We start from the raw sequence: 20333 nt of genomic DNA, 5'->3' as shown, positions 1-20333 counted from the left end.
TAGCTTGGCAAATAGAAATATTGACCTAAATCATGATAATCTATTTGTTTATATTGCGTTGTTCATAACTTTCATGTTATTTTGTGTTGAGTAAGCTTACGAAATTTCAATGACCCACTTAAAAGAGAAAGAGATATCTAACTGATTAAGTTCGAACTTTGGGACGCCAATGCTCTTTCTTTTCTCTTTTCATCTTTTATTATTTTCTTTAAAACTGTCTTTACCGTTTTAGACCAAACAAGCAAGAGTCATCAAAATGATATTAAAAGATGAAAATTGAAATTTAAAAAAAGAAAAAGAAAAAGAAGAGAGAGAGAGAGAGAGAGAGAGAGAAGGGTGTCTATAGGATTATAAACTAACTTGCTATACACGCAAAGGGTTGAGGACTTAAACTGCAATTTTGTCCATTTAAAGTCGAGCCACGAGTTTAGCTATCTTAAGAATTTTTTACCGCAAAAGATGTACCAGAGCCAAAATTCTCCTCTGTAGATAGGAATGGCAAAGGGGCCGAATTGGGTCGGTACTTGGCAGCCTTTCTTATATTCTAGAGAGATGGGCTGAGGATAGGGCATGGGTAAAGATTTAGAGGGTGTTTGATTGGTTTCATTTTTCATTTTTAACCGAAGTTCTTATTTTTAGGTGTTAGATTGACATTTATTTCATGAAAATTATTTTTCAGAAGTTAGTCACGTGATCACTTTTTTTCAAAAATAAGGAAAACATTTTCTTAATGAGATGGTAAGTTTTGATTTTCTAGATAATTCACATTTATCAAAAACTCAACTTTACAAAAGAGTACAAGAGTAATTGACAATTTTGGACTGCCTAAAACTTATTTTCTTTTCACGCAACTTCAATCCTTGCAATCTAACACACACTTAAATATTCTTATTTTTCATCCCATAGTTATTTATTTAAACTAAAAATTTATATAATAAAATTGGACATTCGGACGAGGATCATGTTCCCTCTAATCGACCGAACCGAGCAATTTACCATACAAATTATAGAAACAACAAATTGTTCTTTTTTTTATAAGTATAGAAAAAACAAATTGTAGGAATTAGGGATAATTTGATGTCCAATATTGTCATAGACATCGATGCTATCCGTTTGTTGTTGCATGTGTTCTTGTCTAAGTCCTACGAATATTAGAGCATCACGTTAGTTCCTTTTAATTAATATAATTATTTGAAGTATATTGTCAATTTATAATTATTGTAAATTATGCCATTTGTACATTACTTTCTTCACATTATGGTTGACATCATCCATGTTGTCAAGAATTGATTGAATGAAAAAAAAAAACTGTTTTATTTTTAAACCATCTAATGATGTAATAACACGTTGTAAAGTGTAAAATATGATGTACATTAAGCGCTGTTGAATTATTTTTCTAATACATAAAGAGTTACTTATGTGTATTATTTATTACATGCTAATTTTTAAGAAATATTTGTTGTTTACTTTAACTTTTCGACCAAGTTAAATAGCATGACTAGATTAGTTATAAATAATTTTGTATAGATGAAGTATTTTTAGTAATATGTTTTTGCATCCCACAATTTCAACAAATGAAAAATGAATGGAAAAAAATGCATTAGGTAGTTTAAATTACAACGGAATCTTGATATTTTTACAGTGAAAGGGAGCCACTATTTACATCTACCAGTGTTATATATCTATCATGCTCTATACCTATCTATACTAAAATTATAAAAAATGGATATGCCCTTATTTGGTGCTGATTTTTCAAGTCAAAAAATTATTTTTTTAACCATCATTTAACATAGTCAACCATCTTTTTTACCTTTTCATAGATAAGCCCCACATTTCAAGCGAACGGTCAAAAAATTAATTTTCAAAATCTGCACCAAACAGGCTTATTAGCTTCATCCATATCACATTCTAATATTCTCCTTAGTATATTCATTCATTTAAACATAATACATCTACACCATTTTTATATATCTATCACATCATAATTCTTTCATAATCTTTTCTATTTTCAATCATTGTCATTAATATACATTGTCAAATTTCTTTTCTTGCTTTGATAATATCATCAGTTTAGCCACCTTTATATCGAATTCAAGAAATCAAAGAAAATAAAAAGATAATCCCAGCAGAAAATTCAAAATTTTATTTTGATAATCATAGGAGAAAAGATAGCCATCAATATTTTCAATTCAAGAAAATCAAGATAAAATATAGCCCCATCAAAAATCTTAAATAATTCAGAATAAAAATTCTTACTGGGTACTATTTGAATTCAAAATGCACATTATCAAATAACCTGAACACAAATCGAGAATCCTTCATATACTAAATTCGTCAAACTCACAATAAAAGGTAATTCTTAATTTTTCAAACTCTTCTTCATATATTGCTATGTTTGTATGTATTTTCTCTAATGATGTTTCTTTTCCTTTTTTTTTTTTTTTTTTTTTGGGCTCTAGTTGAAGAGGATATTTTTATGAATATTAGGGTTTTATAAAAAGGTCAAAAGAATTTAATGAAAATAAATATTACTGGATAAATTTAAGATGATATATTTTTATTTAATTTTATATAACTATATAAGTAAATTTAGATAAGATTAAAAATATAATATAATTTTTTTTAAAAGTGAATATGCAAAATTATATTATATTTTTAAGGGGCATTTTAAGAATGTCTAATTTTAAGGGTATCGGTTAAAATGTGTCTATTCATTTGAATTTAGTGCCAACTTATTTATTATATCCCTAATGAAAAGCTACATTTTGAAATGGTATTCTCGATATTTTAAATATTGTTCTCGATATTTGATTTTTTTATTAATTTGTCACGAATTTTGAGAAGTGGTTTCTATGAGAAGTTATATTAAAATAATATTTCTCGACATTTTATATGTCATTCTCAATATTTGAACACCGTTTCATTTGTCTAGAATGATATTTCATTTTGAACATGACATTTTCTCTACATTTAAAAATGTCGTTTTCGACATTTTTGAATCAATGAAAAACATAGCATTTATTATGATTTGACATGTAAACTTTTTGAAATTAATATGGCTGGTTATGTGTCAAAATTTTATTGGCTAATAACAATATTGAAAATGTCCATTTTTTTTGTCTTAGGCCCCGTTTGGTACCCTTTTTTTCAAAATGTATTTTTTTTCTCTTTTTATCAACCACACATTTTTCATTAAAATAATATTATACGTAAATAAAAAACTTTTCGTTATTTTTCAACCACATATTTTCCATCAATTTACTATTTCAAAATGCATTTTTGCATAAATATGGCTCCTAAACACTCTTTTAGTATGAAATTATAAATTATTAATAAGGGTACTTTGATCTAAATTCTTCCAAATTAGACATTTTTGTAATGGTGGATATTTTTGTAAATGACTAAGTAAAAATGGACATTTTGTGAAATTTCCTCTATTTTTAATCTTATCTGTACGTATATATACGTACATACGTACATACGGACATATATGTGTATGTATGTGTGTGTGTATAGGTCTAGATAAAGTAGATTCGAAGTTGCGAGCTTGTGTTTTTGTTGAACATGGAACTTAATGATTGCGGTGAGAAACATTGGTTTCCATTGTTGATTTGATAGATGGTTTCTGAGTACTGTATCAATCATTAATAAAATTATGATGCATATTAATCATTGATAATGTTTATGGGCCAGTAGTGGTAAAAAAATTAAATGGTCACAAGACCTTTAGGTAGCTCTCGATTTGGTCACTCAACTTTAATTTGTTCCAAATTAGTAATTAAACCTTAAATTTATTTCACATTGGTTCTTCCATACATTCATTCTTAGACTATTAATTGTCCTATAAGGCTTGTAACTTGTTGGAGATAAAGTGCATTGAGACGTCACAATTAGGGTGGTGCCTCCTTAGCAGTCTCATCATCTACACATTAAACATTTTAGTAGTAATGATGGAAAAGTACAATCATTATCAAAATATATAAACAAGTCTCGTGACTAATATCCTCAAAAATAAAATCAAGTGCTGTCCACCACCATGTGGGGAGACGAGGCTAGGGCCTAGGCACTCTAGAAGTCAAAGAGTTCGTCATTTTGTTACCCTCACAATAAATGTCTAATGATAATTTACATGTGATGTCTATTCCATGCTGATCGCCACCTCTAAGGAACACACTAGGAATGAGAACACAAAAATGGCAGCAAAATAAGTCGAGTCACCCTCCAATAAAAGTTTTCTCAAGTCATATCTCCAGGCATAATCAATGGAATAAATAGTGATTACAACTTGATCTCAAATGCATAATGAACACTGAGTGATATAGAGAAACATCTAACAATTTTCTTTAATGGACAAAAATTACTGGTAGTTGTCCTACGTAGCAAACATATGTCGTTTTGTTATTTGATGTATAGTGACATATGTATGTCACTTAGGAGAGTTGATGAATAGTATTATTCAAAATATTAACTCGTTGTTGCTAAAAAAGAAGAGGAATTAACTACCCTCAAAACAAACATTAGGGCATGCATTATGATTACGGATAGAGTAATACCACTTGTACATAATTATTTACAGATTGATGTACAGAGAAAGAGAGACAATATGGAAGAGAGAGAGAGAGAGAGAGTAAAAAATAAATGAAGGAAATCAATTAAATTTTTTAATATATAATGTCACGTCATCATTCTGTACATCAATATGTAAGTAGTATGTACAATTAGCATTATGCTTACGGATAATGTTTTAAACTAAAAAAGAGAAATATTTAGAAAATCTAAAAAAAAAAAAGGGGGGAAAAATTGGACTCCCAAAAAGTCATAAAAGTGACGGCGCCAAAAAAGCCCGACGTCGGACCCCGCCAGATTCTCAATGGCGTTGCAATTAAGATACAATTAATTCCTACTAAATTAATATAATTAATGCCAAACACTGATTACGACTAATTAAGAAAAAAATTTATTTGGCAAAGATTTTCAGATTGCTTGAAAAGCAAGGAAAAAAAAAATAGTCGCTCTCTCTTCCACGCAAGGCTACGTCGCTACAATTTTAGTGGGCCCCAATATTTTATAAATATATAGACAAATACTTATTTTATGTTGAATTAAAAGGGCAATAATATTATTTGTAATGCTATTTGCAATCGTTCACTACTGTAACATAAATGTAATGATTAGTGATTTAATGCATCACTAACCGTCACTACTGTAATATACATGTGACGATTAGTAATTTAATGCATCACTAACCGTCACATGTATGTCACGTAGTACGACTACGATAATGAGTGACTGTAAATAACATTATTATAATATTATACAGAATTATCCTATAAGTACAGAATTTTTTGACAGAAAATTCTTACAAATTATACATGGTGCGACATCATTGAAAGATGAAAAAAAAAAATAAAAACAGTTCAATCATATTTTACCACATTAACGTCGATACATATTCTGTTTATTCTTTTTTTTTATTATTAAATTATAAAATTTTTTTTTTTTTTTTTTTTTTTTTGGTACGTGAAGCTTTATTGTATTATACAAAAGAATTTCCTTTATTTGAGATTGTCTTTTGGTTTCAAAATCCAAATAACTTAAAAAAATTAATTAGTGATGTGCTGATGTTGAAATAAAGATGGGAAGATTAATTTATCCTCTATTATTACGCGCTTTGTATGTCACCATAGCATAAAGGAACCATCACGGTCTTCTTCTCCTTCTTCGACGAACATTTCTCTCTCTAGAAATTTTGGGTGTAAAAATTCACTGTGCTATTCTCTCTCTCCGGAATACACAATCTCTCTCACTCTATATAGCACAGAATTGGCTGAATAATTACGCTTCATCACTCTCTCTATACTTTCTGGATTGGTTAGGTTTGGTTCAGTTTTCTGGTTTGCTGTATTGTGTTTACAGGTAAAATTCAGCTTTATTGCTATTATTTTCACTTTTGAGTTTAGGATTTTAAGAAGAGAGTTTTCTGTGGATCGTTTGATGTGTTGAATTTTGCAGTGTAGAATTGGAATTTTTTTTTTTTTTAATAGCTGTATTGTTCTAGAGGGCAAATTTATGTGATTTGCTTGAAAAGTTCGACTTGTTTTTGTCTTTGGGGGCGTTTAGAGATTTCATTTAAAGGGAGATTGTTAATCACATTTGGTTTGATTGCTGATCATTTATTGATGTGCAAGGGATTTGCGAATTTAGTTGTGCACTTTTTTCTTATTTTTGTATTTCTCTTTCAAATGGCAAGCTTAATCGATATTTTTTTTTCTAGTTCTTTGACTTGTACTCTTTCTGAGTTTTAAACCAACTTAAATGTCGGATTTATTTGTCATTTTGCGTTTTTAGTACTGGGTGGTTAGAAGAGAAGTTTGATTTACTAGCCATAGAATTAATTAGGTATATAGAAATTTAATTTTTGATTAGGAATGGATAGAGGATTATTGGAACGAGCAATTGAAAATTGATATCAAGAATCAGAATAACTATAGAAGTATTGAAGTCAAATTGTTTTTTAATTACCTAGTAGAAAAGTCTGCTGATTGATAAAACAGATTCTGCCCCTTTTTGATTGATCACATGGTGTTTTCTTCTTAATTCAGGGCCTGAAATTCAGAGCATTTCATTCTAATGCATTGAAGCTCACCATCGAAGAAAGTGGAATATTTACACATTAGATTTGTAGCATCTGAAACATTGTTTTGACTGGGAAAGGGTAAGCTAGATGGACACTGCTAGGCGTTGGTTTGGTAAATTACATCTGAAAGAGAAACCTAAACCCTCAAGTAACAAGGAATCCACTCCTAGTGGGAAAGAAGGGTCAAAAACACCTTCAAATGAGGACATACCTTCTTCTGCGACTAAGCAGAAGGCTGAGGCTGCTAAGCAGTACATAGAAAAGCATTACAAGGAGCAGATGAGGAGCCTGCAGGAACGGAGGGAGCGGTAAGACCCTTTTCCTCCATGTTATCCTGATGTGCATTTTGATATGTTTTCCATGGTGAGTTAGTATGCTTTATCTGTCCTCTATCTACTTATTGATTGGGGTTGCTTGCTGAATCTTTTGTTCATACTTCCACGTGCTTCTTGTTTTATATCATATTACATGGTATTTGTTTTATCATCCCGAATGTTCATACTTTTAATCCGCGTTGCACAGATACTTCAACTAGGTTGGCGTGTCTATATCTGACACATGTCGAATACCAACCTCAGACTCTATCATGATTATTTTCTTTTTTTTATCATAAATATTATATTTGTAACTCAACGTTGTTATTAAATAATAAAAAGGTACTATTATCTAAATAATCTTGACAAGTAAAATTAATAGTAAGTATAAAACTAATAGTGTGCTTGAGCCCCTTTTTTCGAGGGGCAAAAAAAAGAGTGAGTTTTGGAATAGTGATTTTTTGGATAATGTGTTGTTAGAAAGTAGTAAAAAGTTTTAGGTTTACGTGGAAAATTATTTTATTGGAAGAATGTATGGTTGAAAATAAGTTTGGAAAAATGAGTTTTTAGAGAATGGGTTCAAACAGAGTGAAGAATTTTAATGGCGAAGCCTCATGTCAATTTTGTTAAAAATCACATATCGACGTGTCTAACACATGTCATGTCGGATACAAGTGTCCATGTCAGTACATTATAGCTTTTAATGTCTTGAAGCATTGAATATTTTGTTGAACTTCCACGTGCTTCATTTTTCCGTCATATTACATGGTCTTGTTTTAACCTAACATTCATACTTTTAATGCCCTGAAGCATTAAAATTTTGTCAAACTTCCATGTGCTTCTTGACTGCTTCCTGTCCCTACTGACATTTCAAGATCTAATGTTGGATTAGCATGGATAAAACACAATGTAACATTTTACATACATAAAAATGGTTTCATGACAACTAAACTTATGGTAAGCATATTGACCTATCTAAACAATAATTTCACTTAAAAGCTTTATGTAAGCAAAATTGGCAGTTACAAAAAAATTGAAGAATATATGAGATTCTAATTGAATAGCCTTGATGTGTTCAAAGTGAAGAACTATTGACTTGCTGCCCACCCATTTACTAAAGATTGTACCCTGGTAAAGCTTGGATGAGGGAAAAATGAACCCACCTATACGGGAGGGGGCTTGTTGGAGACGATTTTTAAATAATCATGTGATCTTATTTTACAGCTTAAACTTTAAGACTAAGTGGTTCAACAATTATATTTTCCTAAAAGCTCTATATTTTTGTCAAAACACTTCCATTTCCTCTTACTAAACTAATAATCACAAACTATTATTAAGAACCTAAGAACATACGAGATCAACCTCTTCCATCTCTTAGGACTACGTGTCCCATCTCGAAAAATTACTATTGAATTGACAAAGTTGGTCACACACCCATTTTAACAATTAACAAGTAAGATTACGAATAAATATCTCTAGAAATAAATTTAGGATCCATGTACAATAGTAGAAATCAAAGAATTAAACACAATAATCGATCAACAATCATCAGCCTTGTATATATATATTGAAAACATAAATTTTTTGGCACTCCCATTTATACCATCTCGAAAACAGAATTGGGAAAAAAATATAATCCAAACTGTCAATAAATACAATTCAAAACACAATGTAACTCCATTATAGGGACGGGTGGGGTTTAGATCTTGGGGGCGGTGGTGGGGAATTAGGGAATTATTGATTATGAATTAGGATGGCCAGTGGGGGCATGTGACTTAGTAGTCCTCCCTTCGCCTCTGCTTTTGTCCCTTTAGCATCATTAATGTCAGATAAGCTCGAGTATCTGTACCGGTGGTGTTTGTAATTCTAGAAAAGGGTAGTGTTTGTCTGACCATTCATTCTTCAAGATCTGCTCAATGAATGTCACAGATCATTCACATGTAGAAAATTGATGCATTTGCTATTCGATGTTCCTAAAAGTGATCACCTGATTAGTTACTTTTTGTGACAATTATTGTTGTACATTTAGGATTTAAATAAAACTTTTTAGATTCAAATTGTGGTTATTAATATTGAAAATGTCTCAACAGTTTCGTTGGAAGTTATCACACCACTAAACATGGAAAACTACTTATTTATCACATTTTTTCAAAAGAATTCCACTTGATAAAGTAATGTAATCTATTACTTCTTCTATACATCTTGCAAGTAAGTATTTGATGTCTTTACATTCACAGTTCCATGCGACTGTTGTCGTTGTTGCTTGTATCTCATGCTGCATCCCTCAACACCTAAATCCATCTGAACTATAAATTCTTGTTATCACCAATGATAGCATCATAAAATGCTCTGACTTTATGAATGCTAATTTTGTAGTTCAGATTATTTATTATGCCATTAATCTCCCACCATCATAGAGTTAGGCTGTCGAATATTGATTTAACTTCTGATCCACCGCCCTCCAACTTCTCACGAAGAACTGTGCGAACACACAAGATAAATTCTGAGTGACATTTGAAGAGTCCTTCTTTTAATGGAATCTTCATATCTTGTGGTGGAGAGTGTCATAAAAAAATTTTGGTTAGTTGAGTAGATGATAAATGTTGTAATTCGAGAAGAGAAGACAGCAGAAGAGGAGCAGTATAAAATTGACGAGCTGATTTTAAGAGTTAGAAAGTGAATTGGACAAGAGAGAGAGAGAGCGCGGGGAATAGTTGGGGAATTAAAAACTGTGCATCAAGTTTTTCTTGAATCCCGGAAAATTATCTAATTAATCACTTGAGGCTATCTACCTCCTTGTGCTGGTTTATGGTTAGTTTCTATATCAGACTCAAGCTCAATAGCTGTAATTTTCTAGGGTCAGTTGTATTCAAATCAACTGATAGTCTGCTAATGTGAATAGACCATATTAGATTGGCGATTGAATTTCCAGAATAAAACATTTCTATATGTTATGGAATTGATGTATTTTCTTTGAATCAGATTTTCCAGTTTCCAGTCAAATCAAATTCTGATATTCCCTGGTTTTATTTCATTTTTGGATGCAGAACAACATTTTTTCAAATGATTAATGCAGTGGTTTCCTAGTGGTTTACTTTGTAGAAAAGCCTAAAAAATATATGAGATGAAAATATAATTTTGGTTTGTGGTCAATGACAACTGTGTGTGTTTCTGCTTTGTCCTTGGTGTCTGATCCTTCAAATTGTAATGGTTTCCCTATTGATTTCATTCTTTATAATCCCCTTCCTTTTTCTTTTGGAACAACCCCCTTCTCTTAGAAGTAACCTGATAGGAGAAATTGGAAAAAAGGTCCCCTCATTTTCCCATTCAATCCCTTTATGTTGTTCACTACATTGTTACATACTGGAACACGGTTGCTGAATTTCTCTGAATTGAAGTGCTGGGAATTTCATCATAAAAACTCATGTTTCCTTGCAGGCGTAATATGCTTGAAAAAAAACTGGCTGATTCTGAGGTCTCTGAGGAAGAGCAAAACAACATATTGAAGTACTTGGAGAGAAAGGAAACCGAATATATGCGCCTTCAAAGGCATAAAATGGGCGCTGATGATTTCGAGCCATTAACAGTAATAGGAAAGGGTGCATTTGGAGAGGTCATCTCTCTCTCTCTCTCTCCACCCTCTTTATTTCCTTGTCCAACTTGTTTAAGTCTACAAATCCTCCTTTTCTGTAATGGTGTGCATGATCTTTCTTTAAATTATTGAATTTCTCCATATACAACAAAGTAAGGATGTCGAATATTCTTCGTATCTGGAGTTCTTCATACTAAACTGCCTTCTTTTGAAGCCATTGGGTCAACTAAGGAAAACCCAATGGGAACCTAAAATATCTGCATGTGGCAGAAGATGATCAAAAAGTGTGAAACTCAGCATTCGTCAGGTGAAATGACACCCTTCTGGTGGAGACAATTTGACTTGAGGATGTATTACAAAGATTAGTCTCTAGTTGTACTTCACTTGGTTTGTAAATTACAACTTGCTTTCTTCTCTTTAACAATTGAAAATTTGTAGTAATATTATTTTGGTGATGCTGATTTCCAGTCACTACTGAAGTTTTTGCTTGCATACATTAACTTGAATGGCTTGCCATGATGCAGGTTAGAATTTGTAGGGAGAAATCAACTGGGAAAGTTTACGCCATGAAAAAGCTTAAGAAGTCGGAAATGCTTCGTAGGGGTCAGGTAGAATTAATTCGGCATGCCAATAAAATGAACAATTACATTGAGTTTTTTTTATCGAGCATTTGTGCTTATTTCTTTTCCCTTCTTTCTCTAGGTTGAACATGTCAAAGCAGAAAGGAATCTACTGGCTGAAGTTGACAGCAACTGCATTGTCAAACTTTATTGTTCTTTCCAAGATGAAGAGTATCTTTATCTAATAATGGAATACCTCCCTGGTGGAGATATGATGACTTTGTTAATGCGTAAAGACACATTAACTGAAGATGAGGCCAGGTTTTATGTTGGAGAAACTGTCCTAGCTATTGAATCTATTCACAAACATAATTATATTCATAGGTTGGTACTAATTCTCAACTGGTTTGCTGGCACTCTCTTGACTTGTTATTGTGGTATAATTGTTTCTCTGAAAATTTTTGCAGAGATATCAAGCCTGATAACTTGCTTTTGGATAGAAATGGACATATGAAATTGTCAGATTTTGGATTATGTAAACCGTTGGATTGCAGCAATATTCAAGAAAAGGATTTTTCAGTTGGAAATAACTATAGTGGGGCACTTCAAAGTGATGGGCGCCCTGCAAAACCGAAGCGCACTCAGCAGGAGCAACTGCTGCATTGGCAAAGGAACAGAAGGATGCTTGTAAGCTTCCTATCTCCACATGACTGTCATTCACTTTCCTAATTTCCCAGTCCGCAACCTCACAACTAGAAACCCCAATTTTGTGTTCAAGAATGAGTAAACTAGACTGATTTACCAATAAAGATAGAGATGCAAGTTTTGTCTCTTCCTCTCTGTTCATTTGTCCTGTATTTTTTTTTATGCTGGCATCAGCAAGGGAACTTAATCAACTGGCCATCTTTATATTGTATGTTTCCTTAAAGCGTGTTTTGTAGTGTTCCAAACGTTATGTTTCAAGTTTTACACATAGAACAATGGAAATTTATGTGGATTCGATTAGAACCATTATCAAATATCTACTGGTCTGCATGATAGACTATTGAGTTAATAATGTCCTTCCTAGTTCTCTATAACTTGAAACCTTGACTCTGATAGTCTATTCTGGTGTAAATAGTTGGCCTACAAAATTATCAAGGATGGAAGTTAAGTCTTCTTTCTTGTGGAAGAGGGTTGTTGAGTGCAATTTCTGATTGTGATTATATTGTGTCTGTTTCTATATCTGATGATGTAGGCCTATTCGACTGTTGGTACACCTGATTATATTGCTCCAGAAGTTTTGCTGAAGAGAGGATATGGAATGGAATGCGATTGGTATGTAGTTTCCTAATGCATTCCTTTTCATATTTCATTTGGAAATGAAGATCTATTTGTTTATGTAATTGTTTCTGTCTGGACCATTTGTATATGTCACAGGTGGTCTCTTGGGGCTATCATGTATGAAATGCTCGTGGGATATCCACCTTTCTATTCCGATGAACCTATGTCTACGTGTAGAAAGGTAATAATGGTGTTCTCTTTTACACAAGTGTGATTGTCTTGGGATGTACTTGTCATGTAACTTTGAATTGACTATAATAGACCAGTATATCTTAACTTTCAATGTTTATCTGTATTATTCGTAGTGTTTACTTGCCATTTTTGGCCATAGACATAAGATCAATTGAGCATGCAACTTATATAGAAACAGGGCAAGTTAGTGTAAATAATCTTTAAGAATTTTATTCTGTTTAAATCAAATAATATATTTTCTAAGTCATGCTCATTATGGTGAGTATGAAAAATACTGTAAAGAATGCATATCATAAATTAATTTTTCTTAGGCTTGCAATAATAGCCTCCATTTTATTGTGATCTTCATTGATACAGTCTTGTTGGTATGTGGTGTAACTTGATTCTCTCAATCCAATTCCTGTCTTGATTTAGAAATTTGCCTTTTAATTTTGGTGCAGATAGTAAACTGGAGAACTCATTTAAAATTTCCAGAAGAGGCAAAGATATCACCAGAAGCAAAAGATCTTATCTGCAAGCTCTTATGTAATGTAGAGCAGAGGCTTGGAACAAGAGGCGCAGACGAAATTAAGGTGCTTTATGAAGTGTCTTAATGGTATCTTTTAGGATTCCAAATGTCAAGCTAACAGTTGAACTGCCTGTTGCACTATCTTTCCAGGCTCACCCGTGGTTCAAAGGCATTGAATGGAATAAGTTGTATCAAATGAAAGCTGCATTCATTCCAGAAGTTAACGATGAATTGGATACTCAAAACTTTGAAAAGTTTGAAGAGGTCTTCTCCCTTTATGATTATGCCCAGGTCTAGATTATTCCCTTTGTTATTTTTATTGACTAATGTTCTTTTGTTTTTGCAGTCTGGCAATCAAGTCCCCATGGCAACGAAATCGGGTCCCTGGAGGAAGGTTTGTACATGAAACTGCATTTAACATTTCAAGCTAGAATTTAGGATTCTGCATTGTGCCTGTCCATATGGAAAACTGTTTCGGATGTGATAGTGCACTTCTTGTTATGTTGTATATCTTGGTGATATTTAGTTATAGTATGAATCGGGGGACGGAGCTAGAAAGCTGTGTTTGAGGTGGGCTGGCTAATATATATGAAAAAAGCAATCCGCATACAAAAAATTTCCCACAATTTTTTTGGGGTGGTGGTGTAGCCTAGGGAGCTCCCTACAATCACCCCTGGTATGAATTAGGATACCACTCTTACGTTGAAGTGTATGATATAGCAGAAGAGTGCTCCAAAAGGAGTGGTTAAGCTGCCAAGTGCCGATGCACAAAAAAAATAAAAATAAAAAATAAAAAAAATTCTCCATTATCAGTGATATTAATGAAGCGTGACTGCTCTGTTCTGACATGTGACTTGCACCTGAGCCATTTATATTTGCTGATTTTTGGCTTTGGCTGGAAAGTTTTACCAATTAGTTGATCCTGTAATGTTAGAGCACATGATCATGGTTTTCCTTTCAATTGTGATCAATGAAGCTTGTCTGTGAGTGTTTAATTGGTTTCTGCTATAGCATTATAAGATTTCATCGGTTTTTATTTATTTAGCATCCTTTTATGCCTGCAGATGCTCCCTTCCAAGGATGTGAACTTTATGGGTTACACCTATAAGAACTTTGAAATCGTGAATGATCATGAAGTTCCTGGAATTGGTATTCTGTTCCCACTTTGACAAATTAGCTTCTGTACCTTTATAATTTTACATTTCACATCTCATGGATCGTGATATTATTTTAATTTATTGTTTGTGTTTCTTTAGCTGAAATAAATTTGCAGAACAATCTTTCTCATAGTCGGAACAAGGATGTGAGTGAGTCAAAATAGAGGATTGTGTTGTCCCAAAAAGTGATTGTTCTAGGCATTTAGGTTTGATCGTTAAGAAAAAAGAATTTGAAGAGGATAGACAACTAGAATTAGTTGGATGAAATATATTTTGTGTAATTAAAATATATCTACCCTAGTTAAAAGGCAAGTTCGATAGAATGGTTATTAGACCAGTCGTGATGTCCATAACGAGATGATGGAGAACTGAAAATGTTAAAAATGGTTACGTGGTCATACTAAAATGTGTGAAGTAGAAAATGAGGTATACGCTGCTGAGTGTTCAAAAATAAATTAAGAGCGATGTTTTAGTCTGTCAAGACATTTCTTGATTGTACCTATAAAAAACCATATTCACTGAAAGCATGAACATAATAGAAGGTATATAGCTAAACTTAACTATTATTAAAGTGGGTAGCTATGTATAGTATTCTTGTAGCCGTACCAAGTTTATTGCAAATAAGCTTACATGTATTACATTTATTTTTGGATCTTGCTACATGTATATAATGATTTACATAATGGATTACATAATGCCTCATGGCACTCTATCATTTGTCAGTTTAAAAAACAATTAACTTTTTCATCCAATCGTTTTTCTCCACATCATATTATGTAATCCATTATGTATATATTTTTTTATGTACAAGTAGCAAAATCCTTTATTTTTATTCCGTTTATGTCATAAATAAACTATTTTCTTTTGCTTTTCTTTTTACTCCCAGTCCAATTGAAGAAGAAAAGCACCAAACCAAGGAGACCTACTGTGAAGTCCCTTTTCAGTAGGATTCTTTTTCCCTCTCTTATAGAATACCTGTTATATGTAGCCTAAATATATACATGAAATAAATATTGAATTCCATCGTTTTACACGTAACAGATGATGAACTGAATTCTACTGCCGGTCAATCTGCTCAAGGAAGTTTTCTCAATCTGCTACCCCCCACATTGGAAGATCCTAAACCGGGTGAATCATAAACTTCTCCAGTCTGATGATAGTATTCAACAACTGTAGCAAATCGTCCAGCTTCTGAAATGAATAGGTTTCGTTAGGCTGCTTTCATCTCCATGTACTTAACTTGCAAGGATTCTTGCAAAAGTGGTTTTGCAAGTATATGTGGCTTGTTTGAGCCTGTGCAAATCATAGCCTCAGTGTATATATTTCATCGTTTTTCTGTCTTGATAGTCGATGTTTAATTCTTTCTCCCCGTCACCTGTAGATACTGTAATTCATTGCTCATGTAAGTTTTGAGCATAGATTAACTGAAGCAAAAGCAGTTTTAAACATCACAGATATTTGTGTTTGAGAAAGTTTTGACAGTCTGGTGTGTGACTGCCAATTTCCTTCATTTACCTGTTTAATAAACTTATTTGAATTATTCTATTTGTACAATCCCACAGCCGGCCCCCTTGTCAACCAAGTTGTACACTCCATTGTACTTCTAGCATGGTTCAATTTATTCTGTCTGATATTTCTACTCAATTTGTACTTTGTTTAAAATTCAATTTCTTTGGTGCCAATAAAAAGGCATGAAGCAATTGATTATGTCCTTGTTTGTCTCCCTTTTAAAATATAAATTTAATTCTCATATTCATTTTCAATCACACATTAACATAATAAAATATTTTCCACGTAAATTAAAATTTTTCTCTACTTTTTAATCACAAATTCTTCGAAAAATCACTATTTAAAATATCATTATTTTTTTCTCAATAGTGGTCATCAAAGAGGGGCTCAGTTTATGACTTTCAGCTCCTTAGAGAAAGGAGTTGGTTAATTGATAACTTGGTAGTTTGTGAAGCTTGTAAAGTTCCTCCCTTTTTTTTGTTTCTACTCTCAATAAGTGTCTGTTTGGCCTCCATTTTTTTTTCGAATTTTAATGTTTAGAATAGTATTTTTTTAAAGAATGTATAGTTGAAAAAGAATAAAAAAATTTCGATTTCCATGATATATTATTTTATGAAAGATTGTGTGATTGAAAATAAAAGAAAGGAGAAGAAATGAAAGAGAATGGAAGACAAACAGGGAACTAAATATTCTTCGACAAGGGAAGCAATCAAGAAGGTTTTTACGAGGCCATATTTTAAGGTCAGACTTAATATTAGGTTCTCTATCTACTTGAATGTATGGCCAAAAATACTAAAAAGTAAACTCTGATCGATGGAAAAGTGTATTTAAAACTTATAATAAACTTCTAAAACATCACTCGCTTTTTAGATATAGTAAAACTTTTTATGAAGTAATATTGTTGGAATTAAAAAATTATTGCTTTTGGGGAGTTATTAATTTATAAATAAATAATTTTATGGTAATATTACCAAACAATCAATTTAATATTCACCGAACTTGACTTCACAACCAAATAGTCAATAGCATTAATAAAAGCTCTACTTCTAAAATTTCATTTGCAATAGCTATACCAAACAAACTCTTATGCTACTACCATGAAGTGATGAATGTTGAGCACCTTTTAAATTGTGCTAGAGAAAATCAGAATCGCCTATTAATGAAGAAATTTTTCGTGGAGTACTACGCATGCTATGAATGACCATGATGCATGTTATAGTTGTGTTTTGCTAACTATTTCTCCATAAGTAGTCCTTCAAGCAATCAAGACCTTAAATAATACTTTCTACATAATGAAAGTATATACCAAGTGTGATATATGCATTGCATTGCATTGCATTGCATTGCATTGCATTGCATAAATAAATAAATAAAACAAAACAAAAAAATATAGCGTGTGTTTGGAAGTGATTCTTTTCAAATTATAATGAGAAATTCGTCCGTTATCAATAAAAAATGGGGCCCACAATGTTGCAACATTTTTACTGCACCGTCTAGTCAATTAGAAATTTTAGTGAAAAGACCATGATTTCTCTACATATTTTAAATTTCACATCATTACAAGGACATTTTTTGGATTTCATATACTAGGTGAAAGACAATTGCTGTTTTTGTCCCCTTTTTTGTCAATTTCACAAATGTGGGGTCTATTTACTGTGTATAATGATCAAATTTTTCATTAAAATTTGAGTGGAATCACTAGCAAAAACACGCATAATGCCTACTTGACAAGACATTATAGTACAATATTGTGAAATCTTCTCTCTCTTTTTTTTTTTTTTTTTTTTTTTTTCCAAAAAAAAACAAAACTTTTTTTTTTTTTTTTTTTATAAATTTTGATTTTTGTTGGTGAAATCTTTTAAGTGGATAATAAATCCACACTTCGAGCAACGGCAACACCTATTGTTTTCTTACATTAATGTTTTTCAGATGCATATTTCTCTTTTCTTTCTAAATAAATAAATGCTTGTTACACAGATGTTTTAAAATTTCTTTTCTATTTTCTATTATATGGTCCAAGTGCCCCAAAACCCCCCCCCCCCCCCCCCCCACACACACACGTATATAAAAAAGAAAAATCTCCATCGGTAAAAAATTAAAAATTGTCAAATAAGTTTTCCTTTTGTATTCTAAACTTTTACTAATTTAATTAATTTTTATTTTATTTTAATTTTTTTTTTTTGGAATTTCAAATACAATTATTATCTTATACCTATAATAAGATGATTAATTTAGTGCACTAACCTGAAAATATTTTATTATTTAATTAAATTTACTAATTTATCGAATATTCATTTGTTGTGATTTCACCTTAATATTAAAAAAAAAAAATGAAAATCGGTAGCTCGCAAGGGAAAGCCACGAAAACATTTCTACCTTATAAGCTGTAATATAAGATGAATTGAGATAACATTCAAATGTTTTTATTATATTTTGTAAGATTTCCAGTACTCATTTTTATTTTCATTTTTTCCGGCTTCATTTATATGTGATTTTTCTTTTAGAATTTTGTTATTTGTACTGTATTTTTGTACACCATTGTTGACAATCCTCTCATATAAGGCGGTGGGATCCGCAATAAAATGTTCTTAACCTTTATTTATTATCTCTTTATACCCTTAACTTTTTATTATATTTTTATATCTAATGTTTCATTAACTTGCAAATCTCGTTCTTAATCAAGACTTTCGTCCAAAAATTATTGTTAGATGCCGTAAAACGAAAGATATATATTTAATCTTAATTTTTTTTTTTTTTTACTTACTTAAAAATGAGAGAGTCAAATAAATAGTTTTACTCTATTTTAATGAAAATTTGAACATAAATTGACATCTAGGACAACTTATGTTAATTTTAGATTAAGATTGCAACGAAAAAAAATAAAAAAAATATAATAATGAGTAAACATCATACCTTCAATGCAATTAAAATGTAATTTAACTATATTTTAGTCTTTTTGATTTTTATATTTTTCCTTGGCCACAAACAAGTAAATTAATTATTTGAAAAATAAAGAAAATTTAATTAGTTTCAAATGCTCTCGTTGAGAGTCGAACTCAAGACCTCCCGCTTACTAAACGGGTGCTCTAACCAACTGAGCTACGAGAGCGGACGTTTATCTTTTTCACTTTACACTTAATACTTAAATATCCATATGCCATTCCCGTTATCACGCTTCTGCCCAATCGCTTTCGAGTTCAAAATGCAGGTAAGGATCACGAAAACCATAATACTTTCTGCAAATTGTATTACTGAACTGAAGTTAATCTTCTTTGCTCTTTCTGTGAGGATGCAGGCAAGTGACAGGTTCAACATCAACTCGCAGCTTGAGCATTTACAAGCTAAATATGTCGGTACAGGCCACGCCGATTTGAATCGATTGTTAGTTTCCTCGCAAATTCTGAAATTCGGTTTTAATTAATTTATCAGTTAATACATAATATATTTCGTTAATATTCTAATGATTACTTTTTTGGTGCTAAACAATGTTTAGTGAATGGGCGGTGAATATTCAACGCGATAGTTACGCTTCGTATATTGGGCATTATCCGATGTTAGCATACTTTGCTGTAGCAGAAAATGAATCAATTGGGAGGGAACGCTACAATTTCATGCAGGTATCTGTATTCTTAATTACTCTTTGCATATGTTCTTGCTAATTTTGTCCTAGGGTTTTTGTAATTCCATCTATGTATGAGGGTGTTTGGTATGGATTTTGAGAATTGATTTTTTTGATCATTAGAGATAAAAGTAGAACTACGAAAATTCAAAAATGACGCTGAAATGCTGAAATAACGGTCAAAAATTTATTTTAATGGGCTTAAAATTACCAGCAAACACCCCCATGTGTTTATGCGTTCCTAATTTGTAACAATCTATAAGCACTTTGGACACCCTTCCGAGTTCTACCCAAAGTGGTTGTACATATATGCTAATCATGTTAATGGGGTTTGGCAATTTTATGAATTATGCTCATATAATTTGGCTTATTCCGTCCTCAGGCGTTCTAAATTTTCATGTACATGTTTTATTTGTGTTCTTGTGTATTTTGACTAGTTCTATAGTCTGGTTTCCATAGATTTACTTAGTGCCCATGTTTCGACCAAATAACATTATTGGATTCAGTGGTTTCCTTTCAGCTTCTTCAAATGCTATAATGCAATTGTGTGGTGCAATTTTATAAAGTATGCTGATTTTGATGATACGAAAAGAAAACACAGAAATTATATAATTAGCTAATGAGGTAGTCATGTGAATGGTGTGAAAAACTGCAAATTTTTATGAACTATAGTGTATTTATTTATGAGATTTGTTTGCATTTAATAGTTTCTGAGGTTATTTATTTTGCAGTTCTTACTTGATTGGCTAAAGTTTTTCACTTCATTAGTTCGACCGCAGATGGAAACTGAACCTTTTTACTTAGTTTCACATTTCTTTGCCTGGAATTCAGCGATTGAAATTTAAATTTACCAAAGGCAATTTAATATTCACATGAATAAAACACAAGGCCAGAATTTCCTTTCGTGTTTTTATTTTAATTG

The 20333-nt window shown here is 31.8% G+C and overlaps 2 protein-coding genes and 1 non-coding gene across 3 annotated transcripts; 2 read left to right on the top strand and 1 right to left on the bottom strand.

The window, feature by feature from the left end:
* Positions 1–5679: 5679 nt before the first annotated feature.
* On the top strand, positions 5680–15823 carry LOC111371594 (serine/threonine-protein kinase tricorner-like). The gene is made up of 14 exons (XM_022993660.1): positions 5680–5916; positions 6603–6945; positions 10390–10564; positions 11068–11151; positions 11246–11487; positions 11571–11790; positions 12341–12420; positions 12523–12607; positions 13059–13190; positions 13277–13390; positions 13473–13520; positions 14191–14275; positions 15170–15226; positions 15325–15823. The coding sequence occupies exons 2-14, from the start codon at positions 6725–6727 to the stop codon at positions 15420–15422; spliced, it is 1641 nt and encodes a 546-aa protein (XP_022849428.1). The 5' UTR covers positions 5680–5916; positions 6603–6724; the 3' UTR covers positions 15423–15823.
* Positions 15824–18827: 3004 nt separating this feature from the next.
* Positions 18828–18901, bottom strand: TRNAT-AGU. The gene has a single exon. It is a non-coding gene; the product is annotated as a tRNA-Thr (tRNA).
* Positions 18902–19013: 112 nt separating this feature from the next.
* Positions 19014–19975, top strand: LOC111371118 (uncharacterized protein At4g14342-like). The gene is made up of 3 exons (XM_022993027.1): positions 19014–19173; positions 19286–19409; positions 19871–19975. The coding sequence occupies exons 1-3, from the start codon at positions 19082–19084 to the stop codon at positions 19973–19975; spliced, it is 321 nt and encodes a 106-aa protein (XP_022848795.1). The 5' UTR covers positions 19014–19081.
* Positions 19976–20333: the final 358 nt, after the last annotated feature.

This window comes from Olea europaea, chromosome 22 (assembly GCF_002742605.1).
Source record: "Olea europaea var. sylvestris chromosome 22, O_europaea_v1, whole genome shotgun sequence".
NCBI classification, from domain to species: Eukaryota; Viridiplantae; Streptophyta; class Magnoliopsida; order Lamiales; family Oleaceae; genus Olea; species Olea europaea.
The sequence above is the reverse complement of the archived record's forward strand: the minus strand, read 5'-3'. Positions and strand labels throughout refer to the sequence as shown.